Source organism: Dendrobates tinctorius, unplaced genomic scaffold, assembly GCF_039654945.1.
Source record: "Dendrobates tinctorius isolate UK_male_01 unplaced genomic scaffold, ASM3965494v1 ptg000165l, whole genome shotgun sequence".
NCBI lineage: Eukaryota > Metazoa > Chordata > Amphibia > Anura > Dendrobatidae > Dendrobates > Dendrobates tinctorius.
This window is the reverse complement of record NW_027361832.1, coordinates 19,688,424-19,713,925: the sequence shown is the minus strand read 5'-3', so window position 1 is coordinate 19,713,925 and position 25,502 is coordinate 19,688,424. Positions and strand designations below refer to the sequence as shown.

General features: G+C 46.2%; 1 protein-coding gene across 1 annotated transcript; it reads left to right on the top strand.

The window, feature by feature from the left end:
• Positions 1–543: 543 nt before the first annotated feature.
• LOC141053069 (carbonic anhydrase 3-like) lies at positions 544–25,157 on the top strand. Its single transcript, XM_073550387.1, has 7 exons — positions 544–661; positions 1,167–1,355; positions 9,021–9,139; positions 10,684–10,776; positions 21,021–21,083; positions 23,878–24,033; positions 24,262–25,157. Exons 1-7 carry the CDS (start codon positions 622–624, stop codon positions 24,379–24,381), a joined length of 780 nt encoding a protein of 259 aa, XP_073406488.1. The 5' UTR covers positions 544–621; the 3' UTR covers positions 24,382–25,157.
• Positions 25,158–25,502: the final 345 nt, after the last annotated feature.

Genomic DNA, 25,502 nt, shown 5'->3' with positions numbered 1-25,502 from the left:
TACTTTACATACTAAAAAAACCAAAGAATTATAATCAGTTGTGGAGAAAAAAATAAGTCCCATTGATGTATGGCTTCACATGTAATTTTATTTCTATAAATTGATTTGAACAAGTTCTGAGATTTCCCTAGCTCTTGTTAACGAAACCTGAAACTGCTCGTCTTTTACAGTATTTCTCACATTTATCTCACTCACATCCTTGTACAACGACAAGATGAACTTATAAATGTTCTACTCATGCGAGTGTTAAGCACAGACAATATCATCTGCTCGGGCGACACATTTTCTCACATCATCTCGGACTATTCGGTTACTGTCAGAATTTCAGTGCCCGTGTCTGAATGCGCTTGGCTTTGTGACGCCTCCTTGTGATCGGATTAACGTTTTATCTTCTGCAATTTCTAAATATGAGGTGGGATCATAATATCTTGAATGGTTTCCTGCAGGGCAGGATGGCTCGTTAGTCAACATAACATTTCCATTCCCTGAAGTCCACCCAGCACATAGGGGAGGGGAAGAGTCAACCCAGTGTCAGCACTGACGGGTATAGGGATCTATAAATGACAGAGGGGTACCTGCAAATAGACAATCAGGGCTTGTCAACCGGACATATAACTAGTGATGTCACGAAGACACGACTGGTCATACGGCAACTTCAATGGTGAGTACTCGATTTTCAATACATATATTTAAAAAGATTATTATACTGTATATTTTTATGATATGCCATATATCAGAGGCGGACATACCATTAGTGCAGTCTGTGCACCGGGGCCCAGGAGGTGAGGGGACCCATTTCCACACCCAAAGCAGGTAAAATTTTGCATTAGGATGAGTCATTTGATGCCAAAATACAGTGCTCAAGTAATGCTAAACAAATATATTTTTTTCATATATAATATCTAATTTTATATTATGTAACAACGTATATTATATACAAAAATTCTATATAATAATAATAATAATATTCTATATAATATAATTTTATAATATGAAACAATGTATATTATATAAATATTATTATCATTATTATATTATGTTATAACTATAGTATATTATTATATAAAAAGTATTCTATATAAAATTAGATATTACGTTTAATAAATATACCTGTTTTTTTATACTCTTTGTATTTCATAAAATGTATATGATTTTCAATTGTATAGGTCCAGACACCTGGGCAGACTACTTCCCATGTGCTAAAGGACAAAGCCAATCGCCCATTGAGCTTCACACGCGGTATATTAAGCATGATGTCAGCCTGCGTCCATGGACTTTTTCCTACCGTGCAGCATCTTCCATGACTATTGCCAATGATGGCACTACGATCAGAGTGATGTTCGATGGTTCATCAGGTGATCCTTTATTCTATTATATTGTGATGTTTCTATTTGTACAGGTGAATTGGCATAGCTATCTGGACATAGAGGAGATCCTGCAGTTTTACTAATACTTGGGGTCCCAGGACACTTTCTATCATATCTTTTGTAAACCATGAAAACTTGATGCAATAGATCCTATAGAAATGAAATAAGGTAGAAAACAATAGGCAACTGCAGACATTGCAGAAGAGTGAAGGCCACCAAAGCGAGGTAGGATAAATGGCATGCAAAAGTCGAGTACACGCTGAATCCTATTTTAGCTTCCGTGAACATTGTTAATACCTTGAGCAATATGGAAAAAAATGAAATAATCATCTGATAGAAAAGGGTGCAGAAGGAAACAAAACAGAGTATAAAGGGTTATTGGAGTAAGTAGATGCCATGCAGATCCGCAGATTGAGGGGATAAGGGATCTTAATCTTGGTTGGTATTAGGCTACTTTCACACATCCGGTGTCTTGGGTCCGGCGCTGTGCGGCGAAAAGCCGGGCCGCCGGATCCGGCCTGCAGCGGTGACACCGGATGTGGATGCGGCGCCTGATCCGGCTTGGACAACATTTAAAGGAGCCGCAGGAGAAAAGATGAGCCGCAGGAGAAAGCACACTTGTGGGGTTAAAACTCAGTGTCCGGGCATGCGCTCTTGAAAAAGCCGTTCCGGCGCTGCAAAAAAACGTTGCAGGCAACATTCTTTGCAGACGCCGGACGGCACATGTTTGCCGTATCCGGCAAACAACGGAGGCGCCCCATCCGGCACGATGCGGCGATCATTACATTGTATGTGAAAAAACCGGATCCAATTCCGGATCCGTTTTTCACAATTTTCGCCGCATCGTGCCAGATTACAAAAGACGGATGTGTTGAAAGTAGCCTTAGTGAGAGCCTCTGTTGGCAATTCCTTTAGGGTTTACATCACTTTGGATCACAAGAATAGCACAGTAGGAATCTATTTTGTTGTCAAACTTAGGAAAATCTTGACATAACCTCAGTGGACCTCATCATCCATCAACCATGACACCAGTGGTGTAACTAGAATCTTATGGGCACCAATGCAAAATTTGTACCTGGAACCCCTGCACACACCTCGAACCCTGCATGTTGATCAGATGCATGGGTCCTTGTAGCCATATAAATCCTACTAGGACATACAAGTTGCCCCCCTCCCCCATTATGTAGTAATGTCCCCTATCCTGGGATCCTTCCTGATATACAAGTCCCCATCCTGGGTACATCCAAATGTATATATACGTCCCTCATCCTGGCCCCATCCTGGTATGTACAGTACATATACAGTGGCTTGTGAAAGTATTCACCCCTTGGCTTTTTACCTATTTTGTTACCTTACAACGTTAGACTAAATAGTCTAAGTTGGTGAAGTGAAAAATATAGGCATAAATTAAATGTATGGGATCAAATAACTAAAAATTGGCATGTGCATATGTAATCAACCCTTTTGCTATGGTGCAAGCAATTAACTTGATAAGTCACATGCTTAGTGACAGGAAGTCCACCTGTGTGTAATCTAAGTGTCACATGTCTGTCAATATATACACTGTACCTTTTTTGAAAGGCCACAGAGGCTACAACACCATTAAGCGAGAGGCACCACTAACCAAACAACACCATGAAGACCAAGGAGATCTCCAAACAAGTCAGGGACAAAGTTCTTGAGAAGTACATGTCAAGTTTGGGTTATAAAAAACAAAATAAACAAATCTATCATGATCCCCCAGAGCGCCATCAAATCCATTATCATCAAATCAAAAGAGCATAGTACAACAACAAACCTGCCAAGAGAGGGTCACCCACCAAAACTCTCAGGAGGGAATTGACCAGAGAGGCAGCACAGAGACCAAAGGTAACCCTGAAGTAGCTGCAAAGTTCCCAAGAAGAGACTGGACTGTTCATACGACCACAATAAGCTGTTCGCTCCATAGAGGTGGCCTTTATGGAAGAGTGAGCAGAAAAAAAAAGCCATTACTTTCACACAAATTGTAAGGCTCATTTTAAGTTTGTCAAAAGACATGTGGGAGACTCCCCAAATGTATGGAGGAAGTACAGTGGTCCGATAAGACCAAAATTTAACTTTTTGGCCACCAAGGTAAATGCTATGTCTGGCGCCAAACCAACACGGCACATCACTGAAAGATCACCAATCCCACAGTGAATTATAGTGGTGGCAGCATCATGCTGTGGCGATATTTTTCGGCAGCAGGGACAGGGAAAATGGTCTGAGTAGAGGGGAAGATGAATGATGTGAAATACACGGATGTTCTTAAGCAAAACCTGTTTTAGTCTGTCAGCGATTCGAGACTGAGATGGAGGTTCACTTTCCAACAAGACAATGACCCAAAGCATACTGCTAAAGCAACATTCGAGTGGTTCAAGTGGCCGAGTCAAAACCCAGACCTTACGCCAATTGAGAATCTGTAGTCAGACTTGAAGATTGCTGTTTGTGATGTACTGTGTACGATTGATATAGCGTCTTGTGCTTGGGTGCGAGGAAAACACAGGAGACACAGGTGTGATTAGGAAGGACTTGTATTACTTCATACAAGTAAGCAAAAGGGTTCCCACAGTTTGCAGATACAAAGGCAGGAGACACAGCAGGCCAGAGTAAACTTTAAGCACAGCAGAACTTCCACAACAGGTTCATGGTCTCTCTGATACTTCCCTTGCAACTGTGGATTTAGCAGGCAACAGGTTTCCAGTGTCCACATGTGTTCCAAAGTTCATCATCAGCAGATGGCTGGAGTACCATATCCAATACTTTCAGGAGCCAGGTCACAGGCTAACTGCAGACTTGATTCTGAAGCACTAATTGCTCAGCTGAGGCTGCTTAAGAGGCAAGAGGGAGAGAAGCAGGGCGGGAACATGAAAGCTGGAAACTCCATACTGAGGGCAAGATAGCTGCAGCAAAACAGAAAGCAAAATGGCCGACGGAAAAACTGAGTTTCAAAAAACATGTCAAAAAGAGACTGAGAACCTTACACTGTTCTCCAGAGGAAACCATCTAACTTGAAGGAGCTGGAGCAGTTTTGCCTTGAGGAATGGGCAAAAATCCTAGTGGAATGCTCATAGAGACTTACCTAAAGCGACTTGCAGCTGTAATCTGAAATTACCGCAAAAGCAGGCTCTACAAAGTACTGACTTTAGAGGAGTGAATAGTTATGCACACTGAAGTTTTTAGTTATTTGTTGTTTGCGTCACAGCTAAAAGAAAATCAAATGCTCACAGTTGTAGGCATGTTTACATGAGCCAATGCAAAGTCTAAAAAAAAGGAAAAAGAAAATTCCAGTTTGTGAGTTAGCAAAGCACAAAAAACGCTAAAGTGGTGAATACTTTTACAATTCACTGAATATATACACACAGATGTCCTGCATCCTGATATACCCGTTCCCCCATCCTGGTATATATGACCTCCATCTTTATATGTATGGTTCCCATTATGGTATATACTGTATAACTAGACATGTATGCAGCCCTCATTGGCATTATCATATATTGTCACACTATAAGTGGAAAATTTTTTTTTAGAGGGAATCTGTCACCTATTTTTTGGCATATGAGATGCGGCCCCCGCCTTCAGGGGCTTATCTACAGCATTCTGTAATGCTGTAGATAAGCCTCCGATGTAACCTGAAAGAGAAGAAAAACGAGTTAGATTATACTCACCCTGGGGTCCGTTCCAATGGGTGTCGCAGTCCGGTGCCTCCCATCATCTAGCAATGACGTCCTCCTCCTTACTTCTCCCGCGGCTCCTGCTCAGGCATACTTTATCTGCCCTGTTGAGGGCAGAGTAGAGTACTGCAGTGCACAGGCGCCGGGAAAGGTCAGAGAGGTCCGGCACCTGCGCACTGCATTACTTTTCTCTGCCCTCAACAGGACAGAGTAACTACAACTGCGCAGGAGCCGCGGCATAAGTAAGGAGGAGGACGTCTCTAGAAGATGGGAGGCGCCGAACCGGACTGCGCCCCCCGTTGAGTATAATCTAACTCGTTTTTCTTATCCTTCAGTTTACATCGGGGTCTTATCTACAGCATTATAGGATGCTGTAAATAAGCCCCTGATGTCGGTGGCTGCATCTCATATGCCAAAAATGAGGTGACAGATTCCCTTTAAGGTCCGGTATACATGATGTCGCAATCTTCCAGACCTTTCCATAAACAGGCATGCTTGGTCAACGGTGCACAAAAAAAATATTTTAACGGATCAGCAAAGTCCCATCTCAAATGGAGCAGAGATTGTTATGCTCAACCTCCACTCTTTGCATTGTCCATGGACTGTCAGAAATAGCTATGTTCTGTAATGGCTATTTCTGGAAATCCTACACACAATGAATGGATTGGACATTGAGCATGGACATCTCTGTACCATTGAAGCTGAAGCTGCAGAGCTACATTCTTGGGATGCACAGCCATGTTCTCAGAATTTCTGGAGCTCACTGGTTAGACCCTGAAATTTACCACTGATCCTATGACCTACAGCCTTCACCAAACATTTAGTGACTGTCAGTGTCCTAAATTATCTTCTTGATCCTTACTCCTAAGGATACCTGCTGATGATCAGGAATAGTGGAGTTTTGGACGCAGTGTATTTTCGAGTACAAAACACTGCGTTCTAAATTACGTACTTGTGTTTTGTTACTATGTGGATTTACCACATCTAATCACAATCTAGTGGGGAGATTATACACAGGAGATAAGAGTATCGGCTATAGAAGTGTACATGCTGGGGCTCGGAAACTCACACCACAGGTGAGTTTATGCAGCATTAAAAAGAAGCACAGTGAGCATGAGATTTCTATAAATCCCATCCACTATGCTTGTGGGTCGCCATCCAGGGCTGTGGGGTACTCAGTACCGGGCTGGTGTCGGCGGGATGTGTCTCAGCAGCGGTGACCCGGTCCATGGCCCTGGGTGCCCAATTATTAGGGGAAGTTTGAATGGTGAAATGTAGTTGATTAAATGAATAGTTCGTGACGCCACCTGTGGTGTTCGGCAAGTGAGATGTTAAGCCAACGCTGCATGCAGATCCTCTGGGACTGGTGGTGTGGTGCAGCCAAGTTGGTGAAGCTCCCACAGGTGGAGCCGTAGTCCCAGGGCAGTGTAGATGTAGGGGTAGAGGAGAGGCACAGGCGGTGTAGAAGCTGGTACCCTGATGTAGTGGTACAGGGTGTGTTAGTGCAGGATTAATTGGAGGACACCAGGGCATGTAGTTCCAAAGCTTTACTCACAGTACACATGGGTCACCCTCCCAGGGCTGTGGGGTACTCGGTACCGGGCCGGTGTCAGCGGGAGGTGTCACAGCAGCGGTGACCCGGTCTGTGGCCCTCGGCGCCCAAATCAATGGTGGTTGCGGTTTATAGTGTAATAGTTCGTGACGCCACCCGTGGTGTTCGGCAAGTGGGATGTTAGGCCGACGCTGCATGCAGATCCTATGGGGCTGGTGGTGTGTTGCAGCATAGATGGTGTAGCTCCCCACAGGTGAAGCTGTAGCCCCAGGGCAGTGTAGTATTAATAGATGAGGAGAGGCGCAGGCAGCGTAGGAGCGTACCCAGATGTAGCTGTGCTGAGGGTGTAGGCGCGATAATTAATGGAGGACACCAGGGTCTGCAGTTCCAACGCTTTACTCACAGTTAGTAGGGCACACAGGCGCCTGCCTCCGTGCTGTGTCCTCCGGGTCAGGGACTCGGTCAACCCCCAGGCAAGATGAAAGGCTCCTCTCCAACACTCCGCCAACATGTGCCTTCCTGAACGTCTCCTGTATTGCCCCTTTAAGTGTGAAGATCTCCTAGCACTAAGTTATGCTAGAGTTCCTCCTTACAGATGTTCCTGTGTTCTCTAATTGTATGGCAGACAGCTGTAGCCTGCTTCAGGGACTCCCTTCTCCTGAGTCCCGGCTCTCTATACAGATGCTGTTGTGCCCCAAGTCTTAGATGGGAGTAGTGCATTTACAGCCAACTACTCCACCGGTGTCTGCTGCAGAACCATAAGTGTCCATACAACCTCGGGGACCGGGCCCCGGCCTTGCGCTGAGAACCTATAGGCAGGGTTCCTCTTCCAACCCATGTCTCCTCTCTGTTCTCTACTCCTTCATTCCGTACTTGACTCTCTTTCTTATGGAAACTTAGGTTACAGTTCTACGTCCTTCTCCTTTCTCTCCTTTCCCGTGCCAGCTGGCTCAGGTCAATGAGGCAGCTGCAGCACTCCTTCCTCCATCCCTTCTTCCAGGGATCCTCACTCCTCCCGGAGTGTCCTACTACTCCGCCGACCTTCTATCTGACTCAAGACGGACTGCCCCTAATCCTACACTTTCCCAATCTTTTATATGTCTTAACTCCACCCACCTCCCAGCACGTCCAGTGTTCCAAGCAGGGAACCACCAAAGGTGCTCTGCTACTCTCTAAGTACAGAGCCGGTTGTGGCTGTGCAGAACTACCTTGTGTGTGTGTGGGGTGCGGGTGATGGAGAGTGGAAAGGAGTTCCCACCTTACCTGGATGATGGGGCACTACACCTTAGGAGAAGGTGCAGTACCTCTGTGGCGACTGAGCCTCAGGGGCGCCACACACAGGTGCCCGCCTCCGTGCTGTGTCCTCCGGGTCAGGGACTCAGTCAACCACCAGGTCAGATGGAATGCTCCCTTCCAACACTCCGCCAACATGTGCCTTTCTGAACGTCTCCTCTTATAGCGCCTTCGGTGTGAAGTACTCCTAGTACTGAGTTACACTGGAGTTCCTCCTGACAGATGTTCCTAAGAACCATACTTGTACGGCAGACAGCTGTAGCCTGCTTCGGAGACACCTTACTCATGAGTCCCGGCTCACTATCCAAGTTGCTGTGCCCCCAAGTCTTAGATGGGAGTAGTGCATTTACAGATCACTACTCCACTAGTGTCTGCTGTAGGACCATTAGCATCCATACAACCTCGGGGACCGGGCCCCGGCCTTGCTCTTAGAACTTCTAGGCAGGGTTCTCTCCTAACCCACGTCCTCTGTTCCCTTTTACTCCTTCGTTCCGTACTAGTCTCTCCTTCTTATGGAAGATCAGGTTTCTGTTCAATGTCTTTCTCCTTCTTTCCTTTCCAGGTCACTGAGATCTGCTGCTGCAGCACCTCCTTCCTCCATCCCTCTCCCAGGGATCTTCTCTCCTCACTCTCTACTACTGACTGACCGACTGACCTGAAATCCTAAACCTTCCCGCTCTTTTATGTATTCTAACTCCACCCGCCTCCCAGCACGTTTCGTGTTCCAAGCAGGGAGCCACCAAAGGTGCTCTGCTACACTCCAAGCAGGGAGCTGCAATGTTGCTTTGCTGAACTACTGTGTTGTGTGGGATGCAGGTGTTGGAGCGTGGTCAGGAGCCTCCAACCTACCTGGATGGTGGGGTACCACACCTCAGGAGGAGGTGCAGTACCTCTGTGGCAACTGAATCCTCAGGGGCGCCACACTTGTAATGTAGAAAGCAGCGTTTTGGACTCAGAAAATACGCTTAGTCCAAAATGCTACTATTCCTGATCGTGGGCAAGCAGCCTTAGGAGACAATGTCTGTACAACCAGTGTTAAAATGATATTGAGCTATATCATATGTCTCCTTTGTGACTTGCCCATGAATGCAGAAAGTCTAATCTTTTCTTCTTTAGTGATAAAAGATGGTCCTCTTACTGGAAGCTACAGACTCCGCCAACTGCAGTTCCATTGGGGTTCTACTGATGACCAAGGATCTGAACATGTAATAGACGGACTGAAATATGCAGGAGAGGTACTGGAAATAATATCTATTAGTTGCTTACTTTTAGTTTTAAGGATATACACCTAGGACCAGGGCCGGTTTTAGACAAATTGGGGCCCTAGGCAAAATTCAAAGTGGGGTCCCCATGTCCATATAAAACATGTACATGTTACACCGATATCGGTGTCACCAGTGTTTTCAATCAGTGTGAAAATGTTCAGCGTTTTTGCTGCCTTATTACTTGCATTTTTGTGTCCCATTCATTTGAACAGGGAAAAAAGTCTGCAGAAATGCTGAAAGACGACAGCAACAGATTTATGAAAAAAAGAAAATGTCTTCTGGCCGGTGTCCATGTCTGGATGGTGTCAGTGTCTGGCCGGTCTCAGTGTCTGGCGGCTGTACTAGGACAGTGTGGATTAGTATAGTAGACTGCACTATTCCACACAATAGTATATTAAGCCCTATTCACACTGCGCTTCTGCAGTGCGTCCGGGGGGCTCTGCCTGAATCCCCCTAAAATAGAATTCACGTAAATCCCCAACATGTCACAGACGGCACTGACACAAGCAGAGGTCAGATGATTTTTTTTTCTGAAATTGACTGATTTATTTTCTTAGGCTGGATGCACACGATCAGGAATCGGCAGCGCTTTGGAGACAGCACATGTCTGCTACCGGCTATTGAACGCAGGTGACTCCACATGTGATCACTGAACCGTGCGGATTCACTGCGTCCAAAACAGTGTATGGGTGAGATTCATCACGTCTCCCAAAGATAAATATACATGTTGCGATCTGGATGTTGCCAATCTCTGCGGGTAAGCCGCGGGCGTCTGTGAACGCATAGTGGGCACGGGATTTCTTGAGATCCCATCCACTATTCTGTAACATCTGGACGCTGCACAAGTACACAGCGTCCAACCTGCAGAGATTACTGATCATGTGCACCTACCCTCAGTCTGTTTGTGTTTTTTTGTCTAAAAGTGTCCACTTTTCTGTGGCTGTTGGAACAGACGGACACGTTCACAAAAAAAACCATCACTTGTGGAATTCATGTGAACTCCATTCCTGCCTTTGCAATCTATGGCTCTATAAGAGATTTAGGCAGAACCCACCGGGGCACAGTAAAGAAAGACAGTGTGAACAGGTCCTAATGTAAGACAAAGGCATACTGCATTTTTCGGATTATAAGACGCACCTTTTTTCCTCAAAATTTGGGGGGAAAATGGGGGTGCATCTGTAGGAAGCAGGCTGGGATGAAGGGGCGATTGCATGTGCGGCGCACCGCTGCGGGGTTCGGTGCTCCAGGTGTATGGTGCTGCAGGGGCTCTGACGACATTTTGTGAAAAGCCTGAGCCCCCGCAGTTGTATGATTTCCTATGGGGTGGGGTGGGAAAATGGCTGCCAGGGGCGGCGCATGCACAGATGGAGATCTCAGCATCAAGATCTCGGGAGATGAGATTTCAGCACCCTTAAAAGGTGCATTAAATGTAAAGTTTAGGCACAAATAATGTGCTTTTCATTCATCGGTAAAGTCATCTAACATAATGGAAACACACTTGTTTTGTTTTACAGTTACAATTTGTTCATTGGAACGCAAAGTACGATAATGTTACAGAAGCCAAGAAGAATCCTGACGGAGTAGCTATAATAGCTGTGTTTTTAAAAGTAAGATGAACTCTGAAGAATAATATCATTGATGTTACTGGATATTGCATGAGGCAGTATGAGGCAACAAAAAAGGCCAAATTTAGTCAAGACATATTGGATGACAGTCATCCTTGTGTTTGCATCCAAATTTTTGCTCAAATTGCGACATTTCATTATCAGTGCTAAATTTATTAGTTTGACACTCTTACCTAGAGTTGAGCGAAACGGGTCGAAAAATTTCAAAAGTCCCCGACTTTTGGCAAAGTCGGGTTTCATGAAACGAAACCCGACCCTAGGATGAGGTCGGCCACGAGGTCGGCGACTTACGCGCCAAAGTCGCATTTCAAAAGTTTGTTTTGTGCTCTTTTTCAGCCAATCAGGATCCACGGACACTGTGTGCAACGTGATGACATAGGCAGGGGTCACCACCATCTTTCAGAAGGGCATGCAAGTGATTGGCTTGCTTTGGTGGGCGTCACAGGGGTTATAAAAGGGCATGCACGCCGACCGCCATCTTACTCCTGCCGATCTTCGCATAGGGAGAGGTGGCTGATTCTGTAGGGAGAGCGTTAGGCAGGGAAGAAGAAAAAAAAATTGCTTCTGCTGCTAGCGATTTTGCCTGTACAACACACCAGTCACTGTGTGTGCAGTGCAAGGGGAGGCTATATTGTGGTGGATCAGCGGTGTTGATTGTTAGGCTGCCTTCTAAGGCTTCCTGACAGCTGCATTGCTGTTTACCCACTGCTCTGCAAACTGCTTTTTTAAAAGCAATCCCAATTTTTTTTTTTGTCCTGCTGAGGTACTGAGCGTGCATTTTTTCACACCATACAGCGTCAGTGGGCCTTACACAATCCAAAAGTGTCCAGTGTCCACTAGTGTCTGCAGAAATTCAAAATCTCCCTTATCCTGTAGTCACTGTTTTCACACCTGTGCCATCGAGCCTGTGACATAGCGCTCTGATATTCAGTGGGCTTCACACAATCCAAAAGTGTCCAGTGTCCACTAGTGTCTGCAGAAATTCAAAATCTCCCTTATCCTGTAGTCCCTTTTTTCACACCTGTGCCATCGAGCCTGTGACATAGCGCTCTGATATTCAGTGGGCCTCACACAATCCAAAAGTGTCCAGTGTCCACTAGTGTCTGCAGAAATTCAAAATTTCCCTTATCCTGTAGTCACTGTTTTCACACCTGTGCCATCGAGCCTGTGACATAGCGCTCTGATATTCAGTGGGCCTCACACAATCCAAAAGTGTCCAGTGTCCACTAGTGTCTGCAGAAATTCAAAATCTCCCCTGTGCTATAGACACCTTGTACCTTGTTTTACATTACTATATAGTTTGTTGGATTTTGTCTACATTTCTACAAAAAATGAGGAAGGCTGGTGGAAGAGGCCGTGGAATTGGGCGGGGGTTGGCAGCTGGTAATGATGGTGTTGGTGGTGGATCTGATGGTAGTGGCAAGAGCAAAATAGGACCGAATGCAGGAGGTGTTGAGCCTGCGTCATCGTCTGGCTCCATAAGGCTTCGAAGGCTTAGTTTTCTAGGAGTTGGCAAACCGCTTTTAAAGCCAGAGCATCAGGAAAAAGTTTTGTCTTACATTGCTGACTCAGCCTCCAGCTCTATCGCCGCCTCTTCTTCAGTTGTAAAAAGTAAAAGCACTGAGTCGTCATTGGAGGCTCATGTTCATGAACCACACCTTTCCTTGTGTCCTTCACCCCAACCAAGATTGAAGGATGACGCAGGCCATACTACTGATTACTCCATTGAGCTATTTTCACATACCATGCCTGGATTATCAAGTGAAATGGTGAATTACCCAGGCCAAGATGAATCTGACATGGAGTGCACTGATGCACAGCCGCTGATAGATGATTCTGCTGGTACATTCACTCAGAGCACTACATTGTCCTTGCAGTGTACAGAGCCAGATTCTGACCCTGATGAGACTCAGGTGCCCCTTCCCGCACACTATACCACCATACACGGTGACACAGAGGAAGGTGCACATGACATTGAAGAGGAGGTGATGGATGACCCAGTTGTTGACCCAGATTGGCATCCATTGGGGGAAGAGGGTGCTGCTTCCAATAGCTCAGATGAGGAGGAGCATCCACAGCAGACGTCGACATCGCATCAGCTGTTATCTGGCAGGCCCGGAGCACTCCAAAGACAGGTTCCAAAAATCAAAAGAGTTGCTGGACAGCTTGTCCAGACCGTCAAAAGATCACAGCGTGCTAGGCCGCAAAATGTCTGCCAAAGTAGGAAGAGTGCAGTGTGGCACTTTTTTGAACAAAATCCTCATGATCAGGCCAAGGTTATCTGTAAGAAGTGCGCAAAGACCTTTAGCCGAGGGAAAAATCTGAAAAATTTGAATACCAGTTGCATGCTTAGACATTTAACCAGCATGCACTTGCAAGCGTGGACACAACACCAAACCTCAAGTGCCACATGTGCAACTGATCACAAAGAAGGTAGTCAACAACGCTACATTGTTTCCCCCACTGTAAGCCCACCGGTTAGCACAGCAGCAAATGTTGAAGTGTCGTTGCAAGGCCACAGCAGTCAGGGAATCCCACTGTTATGTCAACGAAATACTGAATCTAGGCCATCAGAAAGAACACCAACTCCATCACCATCATCAACCCTCTCTCAGTCCGCCCTGTCCACTGCTATTTCCACCATATGCAGCTCTCAAGTCCAGCTCACCCTCCCAGACACTATGAGTAGGTCAAGAAAGTACTCAGTCTCTCATCCGCGTACACTGGGTTTGAACGCCCACATTGCCAAACTAATCTCATTTGAGATGATGCCCTATCGGTTGGTGGGAAGCGCAGCTTTCCGCGAACTCATGGCCTATGCAGTACCACGCTATGACCTACCCAGTCGCCACTTCTTCTCTCGCAAAGCCATCCCAGTCCTCCACCATCATGTAAAAGACCGCATTGTCCATGCACTCAAGCAGTCAGTGAGTGGAAAGGTGCACCTCACAACTGATGCATGGTCCAGTCGGCATGGCCAGGGCCGTTACGTGTCCATCACTGCGCACTGGGTTAATGTGGTGGATGCAGGGTCCACAGGGGACAGCGGTGGTGGGACAGTGCTGCCTAGCCCACGGTATAGGAAACAGTTGGCTGTAGGCGTTCGACCCTCCTCCTCCTCCTCCAGAAGCGAAAGCTCGTCCACAGAGCGCAGTCGTACGAGCACTCCATCTGCAGCTGCCACTGTTGCACACGAGGTGTCCCCCTATCGAGCAGCTAGTGGAAAGCGTCAGCAGGCTGTGTTGCAGATGATGTGTTTGGGCGACAGACACACCGCCGAGGTGCTGGCCGAGTACTTGAAGCGACAAACTGAGTCATGGCTGGGCAGTGTACATCTTGAGGCAGGCAAGGTAGTTAGTGATAACGGCCGTAATTTTGTGGCAGCCATAGCCCTTTCAAAACTCAGCCACATACCTTGCTTGGCTCACACCTTGAACCTGGTGGTGCAGTGCTTCCTCAAAAATTATCCGGAGTTAACAGCCCTGCTCCAGAAGGTGCGAACACTGTGCGCGCACATCCGCCGGTCGCCTGTACACTCCATTCGTATGCAGAAGCTGCAGCGATTGCTCCACCTTCCCAACCACCGCCTCATTATCGACATTGCAACAAGGTGGAACTCCACCCTGCACATGGTGGAGCGGCTGTGCGAGCAGAGGCAGGCCATAATGCATTTGTGGGAGGATACACGGCCAGGCACTTTGAGAGCAGACATGGAGTTAACAGGTGTGCAGTGGTCGAAGCTGAAAGACCTCTGTAAAGTCCTTCAGTGTTTTGAGGAATGCACACGGCTGGTAAGCGCAGACGACGCCATCCTAAGCATGAGCATCCCACTTATGCGTCTGCTCATGCAAACTTTGACGCACCTTAAGGAGCAGGCGTCTGCAGCCAATGTTGATGAGGAGAAAGAGGAGGAGGGAATCTTTGATGACATTCAGCCATTGTCTGCTCAGGGACCTCTCCTGGACGAGGTGGAGGAAGAAGAGGAGGAGGGATGATGATGGGGATGATTACTTAGGGAAGGAGGATGCATCTCGTGGGGCAAGTGAAAATGTTGGCGTGGCAAGGTCTGGTACAGGGTTTGTGCGTGACTGGAGGGATGTGGATTTGCCAGAAAGTTCTCCTCCACCCAGCACTCGCAGTGCATCATTGACACCGGGAACATTGGCCCACATGTCAGATTATGCCTTACAGATCCTAAAAAGGGACCCCCGCATTGCCAAAATGATGAACGATGACGACTACTGGTTGGCCAGCATCCTGGATCCACGCTATAAAGGCAAATTACAAAACATCATGCCACAGGAGAACCTTGACCTAATATTGGCTAATAAACAAGCAACTCTGGTAAATCGGTTGCTTGAGGCATTCCCAGCACACAGCAGCGGTGATGGTTCTCACACGAGCCATACGGGCCGGGGGCAGCTTGGCAGAGGTGTTCATGGTGCACACAGCAGAAGTGGCGTTGGAGACAGGGGTTTCATGACAATGTTGTGGACTGATTTTTCAAGTACCGCTCACACAACTGGTAATACTGCATCGATGGAAAGTGACAGGAGACAGCAGTTGTCAACTATGGTTACAAACTACTTTTCCTCCCATATCGATGTTCTCCCACACAGGTCATTCCCCTTTGACTATTGGGCTGCTAAACTGGACACCTGGCCTGAATTGGCACAATATGCCTTACAGGAGCTCGCTTGCCCAGCTGCAAGTGTGCTATCGGAAAGAGTCTTCAGTGCAGCTGGATCAATCCTGACAGAAAAAAGGACCCGTCTGTCAACCCAAAATGTGGATGATCTAACCTTCATTAAAATGAACCATGCATGGGTTTCCAAGGATTTTGTCCCACCTTCCCCTGATGACACATAGGGTGACAGAAAAATGGCTTGCTTTGGTCCACCTCTTCCTGGGACTTGACCTATTTCGCCTTTTGCATCAGCTGAATGTCCAACATCAACATATGCCACTTTCTAAAACTCCCTAACTGTGCTGCCTCCCCCCCCCCATGGCCGGGGTCACCACCTAGCGCACAACACCGTGCGAGTGCCGTTGCCCTGGACAGGTGGGTAGGCCGACTCTTGGGCGCGGGCACTGGCACAGGGTCCTTCATAATGCAATCAAGTGTCTCTGACGGTGGTGGTGCACACCCGCCGTCAGACACACCGCCGTACTATGAGGGGCCCAGTGCCAGTACTGACGCCCACGAGTGGGCCCCCCTTGCTTGGGCAGGGCCCAGCATTTGCAATCTTTACCTCTCCCTGCTCCTCCGCTGTGTAGTCTGGGACGTCAAATCCATACTGGGCCTGACACCGTCTGAGCCTGCCTCCTGATGTATAGACATATATTTTGAATGTGTACACTATCCATACATGTTATCCGGGGATACGGTACCCTTTCTCACCTTTGTGCAATCACGTGCAAGCCATACTGGGCCTAACACCGTCTGAGCCTGCCTCCTGATGTATAGACATATATTTTGAATGTGTACTCTATCCATACATGTTATCCGGGGATACGGTACCCTTTCTCACTTTTGTGCAATCACGTGCAAGCCATACTGGGCCTAACACCATCTGAGCCTGCCTCCTGATGTATAGACATATATTTTGAATGTGTACGCTATCCATACATGTTATCCGGGGATACGGTACCCTTTCTCACCTTTGTGCAATCACGTGCAAGCCATACTGGGCCTAACACCGTCTGAGCCTGCCTCCTGATGTATATAGACATATATTTTGAATGTGTACGCTATCCATACATGTTATCCGGGGATACGGTACCCTTTCTCACCTTTGTGCAATCACGTGTAATCCATACTGGGTGTGAGAACGGCTGGCGAGCTGTTAAGCAAGCTACAGCACCTGTGGTTTGCACACGTAAGTTTTTCATTTTTTCAGGAATGACGGTTAGGCCTAATTCCGGAACTGCGGTTGACCTGCACTTACTGGGAAATCATCGTTCGCGGGTAATAATTGTAATAATCAGTGATCCCCATCACTAACGTTGTTCAGCGGGTTATCTGCACCTGTAAGCGACAAACGCTGGCCTTTTCAGTGTAGCGCACATGCAGCCACGGACATGTAAGGGCATGACACACCAGTTATTGGCCAATCTCATGTGCCAGAGCCTCACGTGTCCCTCTAGTAAGTCGGACTCGGACCGCGGGGCATGACGGAGTCTCGTTCGTTAACGGAATTAAGCTTGCAATGTGTGCATCTGTTCTGTAGCTGGAATGATTGAGGTTTCCCAGGTGGAGTCGAATTTAACCGTAGGCTCCACTCCTGGTGGTGCCCTTCTGAACATTCCTTTAAGGTTCAGCTTTGCAACCATACTGCCCACGTAAAACAAACACTTTGCCTTCATGAACGCTGTTTGGAGGGTCATGACTCGTGGGAATAACGCCGCCCAATCAGTTAACCTGCTAGAGAGATCCTTCGTTGCTCCCAAGAATGACATCACACTCCCTAGGAGGAAGGTAATGCCACTGTGGCGACCGTACTCCTGGGGGCGACACAAGTGCACTGATGCCCAGCCACTGCTCGATGAATCTGCTGGTACACTGACCCAGACCACTACATTCCCCTCGCACGCTACACGGCCTGAATCTGACCCTGATGAAACTCAGGTTACCCTTCCCATATACAGTTCCATCTTACACGGTGACAAAGAGGAAGCTGCAGATGAAAGTGCAGGTTCGGCCCACCCGCCATCAGACACACCACCGTACTATCAGGGGCCCTGTGCCAGTGCCGTCGCCAACGAGTGGGCCCCCCCTGCTTGCTCAGGATCACAGCACTTGCAAGGTTGAAATACTGTGCAGTGAGATGGAAGATGGGGACGACGAGGAGTCCAGACTAGTACAGGGATTCCCTAGCGAGGAGACTTATTTGATTGTTTTCAATGTTGGGACAGCAATTTTTGGGGAGCACTATACTCTGGAGAATGATAGATGGGGCCCACCATACACTGGAACATTCCAAAGGTGGACATCAGACACTGGAGCAGCATTTACAGGGCCCATTATACACTAGAGCATTAGAAATGGGGCCCATTATGTTTGGAGCATTATTTGGGCCCATAAGACAGTGGAGCTTCATCCATGGGGACCAACATATACTGTAGCATTATGTGGAGCTCATCATATACTGTTTCAAACATTATATGGGACCAATGATTCTGTATGGAGAAATAGATGGGCCTCGTCATGAGATGTAAAAAGTGAAGTATTTTTCATTGTACTATACCGCTATTTCTCTGCCGTATCGGAGCATGATGAGTTGTGGTATGTGTTAAAGGGGCGCTCTTTCGCCCAGGGCACATGAAAACCTGGAGCCAGCCCTACCCCCCCACAACTTTAGCAAAATAACCCCCATTTTTCAGTGCGTAACTTGTATTATGAAGTTAATTAAGGTTGACAAGCTTAAGTAAGAAGAATTGATGCTTTTGGCATTCAAATGGGCACTGTAGGTGTGTTTCCTGTCCTCCTCTCACTGCCGACATTTATTCCCCATTGACTTACATTGGGTTTCGTGTTTCGGGACGACCCCGACTTTTCCCTATAATCGGCCGATCTTGCTTGACCCGACTTTTGCAAAAGTCGGGTTTCACGAAACGAAACTCGACCCTAAAAAAACAAAAGTCGCTCAACTCGACTCTTACCCATTTGGCATGAACTAGAACACATTTCTATACTAAAGTCCTCCTTCTCTCTGAAGAGAAAATTTGCATATCTAATTTCCCAGAGGAGCAGGCAAGGCGTTTAAGTCTCTTGATACTGGTGTGCCAGACCTGGCATGTCACTATCCAGATGGTGGAACCTAACCCCTTAGATCCCAGTCTTAGCCTCTCACCCAGCCAAATCAGACCTCATACTTTGTCCTGCATATTGCGCTCTTATCCTTGATGACTAGTGATGCTTACTGCTAATTATGCATTGTCTAGGCCAGATAGTTTGATGACTTCGAAAACAGAGGAAGAAAAACTATGCAAGTAGATTAAATAATCAAGTAATGCTACTTGATCTCATCTCCATTCTTACCCTTTATGTAAATACTGAATGAAGCACACTTGTTAAGAATAGAAATAGATTATACGCCTCTGTATAGAAAGACTGAGAGACAGCCAGAGATTCAGCCAAGACATCCAAAGCACCAGAGATGGCACAGCAGCCAAGACAGTGTAAGGGAGTGCCAGGACTGAAGTCATGGCCGAGCACTCAGGAGTATCTGAGCCCTGGCCTCCTCTTACATGAAAACAGCATTCTCTCACCAGCATACCTGTGTCTTCTCTCACTACACCATCAGGGATTCCACTGTGGTGCTGAAGACTTTCTGAAATTGGTTTTGCAAGAATCGAGACACAATCCGGTTCAAATACAACATGTGAAACTTTACTTGAACAACTTGGCAGCACATTCTTGTCAGTTACAGCATCAACAGCAAGTTCCATGCAGTTCTCATCCTGTTCCTTCCCTGTACTCAGTTCCACCTCCTTCAGTACATTACGGGGTAATAGCACCTTAGGCGGTACCGCAGCATTCTCCCTGTTCAGACTTCCTGTGCTTGGGGATTCTCTGGCCTGTTTCGCCCGGTCCTGAGAGCATCGACCCATGCAACTATCTGCCACATGTTGAACATTCTGTGCCCTGTACTTTCCCGGACCACTTCCTTTCTCCGGCTATATACTGCTGCAATCCTGCTGCTTGACACCATACTTCTGTCCAATAGACTACAAATTACTAAACTTCTCTTCTTTAATGTTACGTGACTATGGTGGCGTCCTGGGTCTAGAGCCCATGTGGACTCTTCAGGTGCTCTCGCCCTTCTCACTACCTAAAGGAACATTCCTAGCATACCACAGAGCATTGTTAACCCTTTCCTATCCTATCCACTAGCTGAACACTCTGTACACTGTAATGCCCCTCCATCTAGTGGCCAACCCAGTAACTGCACTTACCCTATACATAGCAGCATTATATTATGATATAACATTATACATATACACATGCAGCAAGACATGGTAATACACATAACAGTGTAGCAGTACCATTGTATAAGAGTGGTAATACACTAAATCGTGTAGCAGTACCATCATATCTTACAAATATACATACACTATAATATATGGCATTGGGACAACAGAGAAAGGCAGAGGCATAAACAAACGTAGTATATCATACCCCCGACAACATCGTGGCTTCATCACAAGGGGGCACAGATTTATTATTCTACAGGATGCCAGCCTAGGGGACTTCGACTTTGTTTGGAGATGTTTGGAGAAGCCAGGCTACACTTCTTGTTACATCTTCTCTGTGCGCATGCCACAGGTGGGGTAGTCTACCCTGGATGCTCTGAAGTAACAGCTGCCAATATCCCGGCGAGTCAGTGGAAGGGTGAGACTCTAATGTGCACCATCTTGGGGTATTTTTCTGGGACTGTTCTACATGTTATATGCCTGTTTTGTGGTTCAATAAAGCATTGCCACACTGTTTTATCCTCACCCTGTGTTGTCCGAGTAGCGTTGTGCCCACGTTAAAAGGAGAGCGGGTGTTCGGCGAGACGATCCCTGGTCCATGCGGTTCCGGCCAGCGGACCTGGGTGACCCCCCGTGTCTCCACATCATGGTGACTCTTTTTGGGATGGTCCTAACCTTTAGTATTAAAGTCTTACTATCTGTCAAATGTCATAAATATGAATAAGGGTCAAGCAGGAACAAGATCCTGACCAATGGACACCCAGCAATGAGGAGATACATAAATGCATTTTGCACATTTTGTTTTTATCTTAAAGGGAATCTGTCACCCATATTTCGTGATATCATGTAAAGATATCACCCAAATGCGTGTCCCATAAGGATTCTATTAGGGCTTTTGATGCCCCCGACCCCGCACCTTTGAGGCATAAATACCTTTTTTATCTTGTTGGGGATGGATGCAAATCGCCACGGTACGGTCCGATGGACGTGGCTTAGTCGCTTCTCCCCCCCTCCTCGGCTTGCTGCACGTAATCTTCATCTATGAATAGCAGAGATAACGTTGGTTTCCGCGCTTGCGCATTGTAAAGGCCACCGGCGCCTGCGCAGTATGCTTTGCCCAACTGTGGGCGAAGCATATAATCGCTACTGCGCATGCGCCGGTATTTCCCAGCGCGATCTATGCCCCAGAAGTCTTCACATGCTTATTGGGGTGCAAAAGCTTTAAATAATTAGGATTTATTTTTTAACAGGTTGGCAAAGTAAACCAGCAGCTGAAGGCAATTTTAGAAGCACTGGACTGCATCAAGGCAAAGGTGTGTGATGAAATGATGCTTGACAGTACGAGGTATAAATACAAACTACAGTAAAAAAAATGCTCATTTGAGATACCATGATATGGTTAAAAAAACCAACTGTTTGATTGTCCATGACAATTTAGCTTGCTTGTCCTGCAGCTAGTAGCTGCATCCTGAATAGTATACGTGTCAGTGATGTAACTTGAAGTTTGAGGACTCCAATGCAAAGTATCCAACAGGGCTTCAAACTATGAGTCTTTCATATTATTTGTCAACTCATATGGGTGAAAGGGGCTCCAGGGCCCAGGATCAACTGCAATCCCTGATTGTTGTCCTTTCTAGTCCCTTTGCGTTCTCTGTCACAAAACCTGAAGAATTTCCAAGCACCAGCAAAGTGAATGAGATTCCTACAGTCTCATGCACATCTTGCTTATACAGTATATGACTTGCAGATTTGCAGCAGATTTAGCTCAATTCTTTGAACGTTTTTGCTGCAGATTTCACCCATATTAATGAATGGGAAAATGCATACAAAAAAAACAAATGTATTTTATGCTGCAAATACTGATCGTGTGCACATGCCACATACCCTTACATCTACTCTGCTCGTATGATCGGGGTAGAAACCTTAGTATGTGACTACAGCCCCTCTCTGCTGACAGAGATCAGGGAAACCTCGAATATTACTTATTAAAGCTTACTGATCGAGACACATAAGGGCAAGGATCGGGCAGGGAACAATGGTCCGAAGAGAGCGGATACAAATTTGGTATCCCTAAAACGTCAACAACCTGGAAAATAAATATTTGTGATTTATGATGATCACTGTGAGGCTAGTTTCACAGTAGCGTTTTTGCCTGCAGCGCACGGTGCCGCTAAGCCCCGCCCTGCCACTCCCCCTCCGGTCATCTCCGCCTAGTGTCGCACATCGCTGCATGCGATCTGCACACCCTATCTTTAGCATAGGGTGCGCAGACCATGCGCTGGCCGTGCGCTAGTAGGATTTTGCATGTGCTGCGCCCTTTTGACGGTGCTCCGAGCGCACCAAAATGCAACAAGTTGTGTTCTGCGCACATCGGCGTACCGTCAAAAGGGCGCAGTGCACGCAAAATCCTACTAGCGCATGGCCAGCGCACGGTCTGCGCACCCTATGCTAAAGATAGGGTGTGCAGATCGCATGCAGCTATGTGCGACACTAGGCGGAGATGACCGGAGGGGGCGGGGCTTAGCGGCGCCGTGCGCTGCGGGCAAAAACGCTAGTGTGAAACTAGCTTAAAAGAAAATAATAAACTGTTGTGACTTTTTTTTTGTATCCAAATAAAAAGGTAAAACACTAACGTGCATGTTCCAAAAGTGGCATCTTTGTGGAATAAATTGTACTTCATTTAGATTAGTCCCTATATAGATATTTTGGATATATTATAAGCACGTTTCACCTTTACTTGTTGATAAAGTCTATACTTTCAAGAGTTAAAATAAATTGTGTGGTGTTCAGGTGATCATTGTGCATTGGGTTTCTCTAACCCCTGGGTGATCCCAGGAGATCAGCTGTTATTTTAAGGGATACCTGTGCGTGGCTGTTCTAGCAGGCCACCTTGTAATACAAGGACAGAGTGTATAAGTAAGCACAGAAGTATAGAGCTGGTGCAGGGAGTCCAGCTGCTATACTGAAAGGCTGAAGCTCAATCTCAGAACATTTTTAGGTCTTATCTGCTCTTCTCGTTGTCTGGTTAGAGAATGATCATACGTCGACTAGTGTCATAAACCTTCCGGTAGAAACAAATTCTCCACATGTTGGCAATATTGATGCAGTGACATGCACTTGTCCTCTTCAGCCAGATACTAAAATTTTAATTTTTGCTCATAGTTTTACAATTATTTCATAAGGCCCTAGAGAAGTCGTACTCATGTAGTGAGGTTACACTGGCATGATTTATAGTAAGGATGGCCAATTAGTTTTGCCGAGTGGCCACATGAGTGACTGACTGTTGCGGAGGGCTGAACCAACTGGCTGAAATTAATTAATTTCCATATAAATATTACCAGATGAATTATATTATTTTATATTAATATTGTTGTATAACTTAGTGAGCAGAATTAAGTATGCCAACAACCCCTATATAGAGTATGAGCCCCACACCTCATGTACACAGCCCATAGTGTACACAGTATGAGCCCACACACCGCCCCATTATACAGTATGAGCCCACACACAGACCCTAACATACAGCATGAGCCCCCACATAGCATCCTTATATACAGGGTGATCTCACACATAGGTCACCCTCACCCTCTTATGTACAGTATCAGCCCTCACACATGCTAATAAAAAAAACCAAACACATATCCACCTCGAGCCAGTTTCCCCGGCGCTCTGCTCCGGTCTTTGCTGTGCGCAGTGACATTCGAAAGAGCAGAAGTGATGTAGTGACATCATCGCGTCTGCTGTCTCAGTTGTAGATGCCGAGTGGTGGAAGAAGGAGCTGGTGGCTACCTTCTCCTTCATTGTATTGGGACGCCGGGCGGGGCAAGTCGGCCACATGTTGCGGCCTGTGAGCCAGTATTTTCAGTCGTTCAGCTGTTTCAGTCCACAGGCCAGGGCTGGATGTGGCCGGCGAGTTGCACTTTGCCCAAGGCTGATTTATAGGATATGCAGAATAATATGACGATTGCTGCACTGGGGTTACTAGCAACATAGAAAATGTTTAACTACATGAAAAGCTACTAGTTTAGGTAATAGGTAAGTTGAATTTGCATAATACCCTCATTTGTCATCACGACCAAAATAATAATTTTACCTTTTCTAATTAAGGGAAGGAAAGCGCATTTCACAGATTTTGACCCTTCAATCCTGTTCCCTTCATCCCGTGATTATTGGACATACCAAGGTTCTTACACAACTCCCCCATGTGAGGAATGTGTGACCTGGATACTCCTAAGAGAACCAATTACAGCCAGCGCAGAACAGGTAAACCGTCCTGACAATTTTCACCATTATATGTCAAATTCTTGGCAATTTTTAGCAGTTCCATAGAATTGGATGGAGATCGCATTGGCCATGCATGGCCCAACTCCTTAGAAAAGTGAGGGTCTAATTAAGCCTTGCATGTGTTAGACGTTTATAGCATATGTCCGGCTGTTCAATTTATTTCAGACATTGCTGTAATATAATTCCAGTTTATTATATTTTTTGCAGATGGGGAAACTTCGAAGTATTTTATCAACTATGGAGTGTGAAGCTCCAGTGAAAATGGTGAACAATTATCGGCCCACCCAGCCCCTGAATGGGAGAGAAGTTAGAGCATCTTTTGACTAGAATATATTTCACGGAGGTGCCTGCTCTGACTTGCTAGCTGCTAGTCCGAAACGCAGACCATTAAGCAAATGCTAAGTTATACTTGCCTGAAAGGCCATGAGCTCCATTTGCTGGATTACAGTGACCACTTTACCTATTACATTTAATAAAGGTGGTCAGGCTACTGGATGTTTCCATAACTCGTCATAGACTTTGTTGTAGTGAAGAGAAGTGATGTCGCCTCTCTATTGAATTTAATATAGAATTTCCCCAATAAAAGAGAGAACAAATGGAACCCCTAATAAGTGAAATTGTAGAAGGAGAGACTCAAAGGGAACGGTGCCATGGCGTTACATTGGTCCGATGTTTTGTTGGATCGCACTGAAAATACGCCTTTCCCTTAGTCACTTATGGCATATTCAGTGCATGTGCTACAATGTTTAAGAGGGTAATATTCCATTTAGATAGATTTTCCACCAAAATACACCATATGGTTAGGATTCTTTAACAACGACAAAATGACAATTTACCCAGCACCTCAGATTTTCACTTTGCAAAAAATGACTACTCCACTGCAGTAACACAAACATGCTACTGACTAATAGAACGATTGTATGATTTGTGTAGAAATCCTTGTGTCTCCACCCTGAAGCCACTGTTTATATTCATGTGTATTGATTTCTTGGGTTATGATCATTAAAAAGTCAATGTTTATCCTTTACAGATCACATATAACATTATACAAAAGTCGTAGTTTCTCATATTAAGAAACACAATAAATTCATAGGTTTCAAACACTCACGTGGAACAATTATTAATACTGCGGAATACCCAAATTAAAGAAGGCAAAAATTTTTTAGAAAAGCTTGTTGCGCCGTCCTCTGTTCTGCTCACATGGTCACTAGCAGTACCGTGTTCCTTCCCATGTCTCTCTCCAATATCTCAATCTGTGCTGTGTATCTGGCAGCAATCTTTCACTTGTTTTCAAAGACCTTGCTCTCAAGAGTTCAACTTCCCAGATACAAACCCTCCTTCTCTATGCTTCAGTCTATTCGCACTTTTATTCCCGAGCTAACATCCAGAAGGCAACTATGTATGGGAATGGGACAGCTAGCCCACACGTGAGACTCACTCACAGTCTC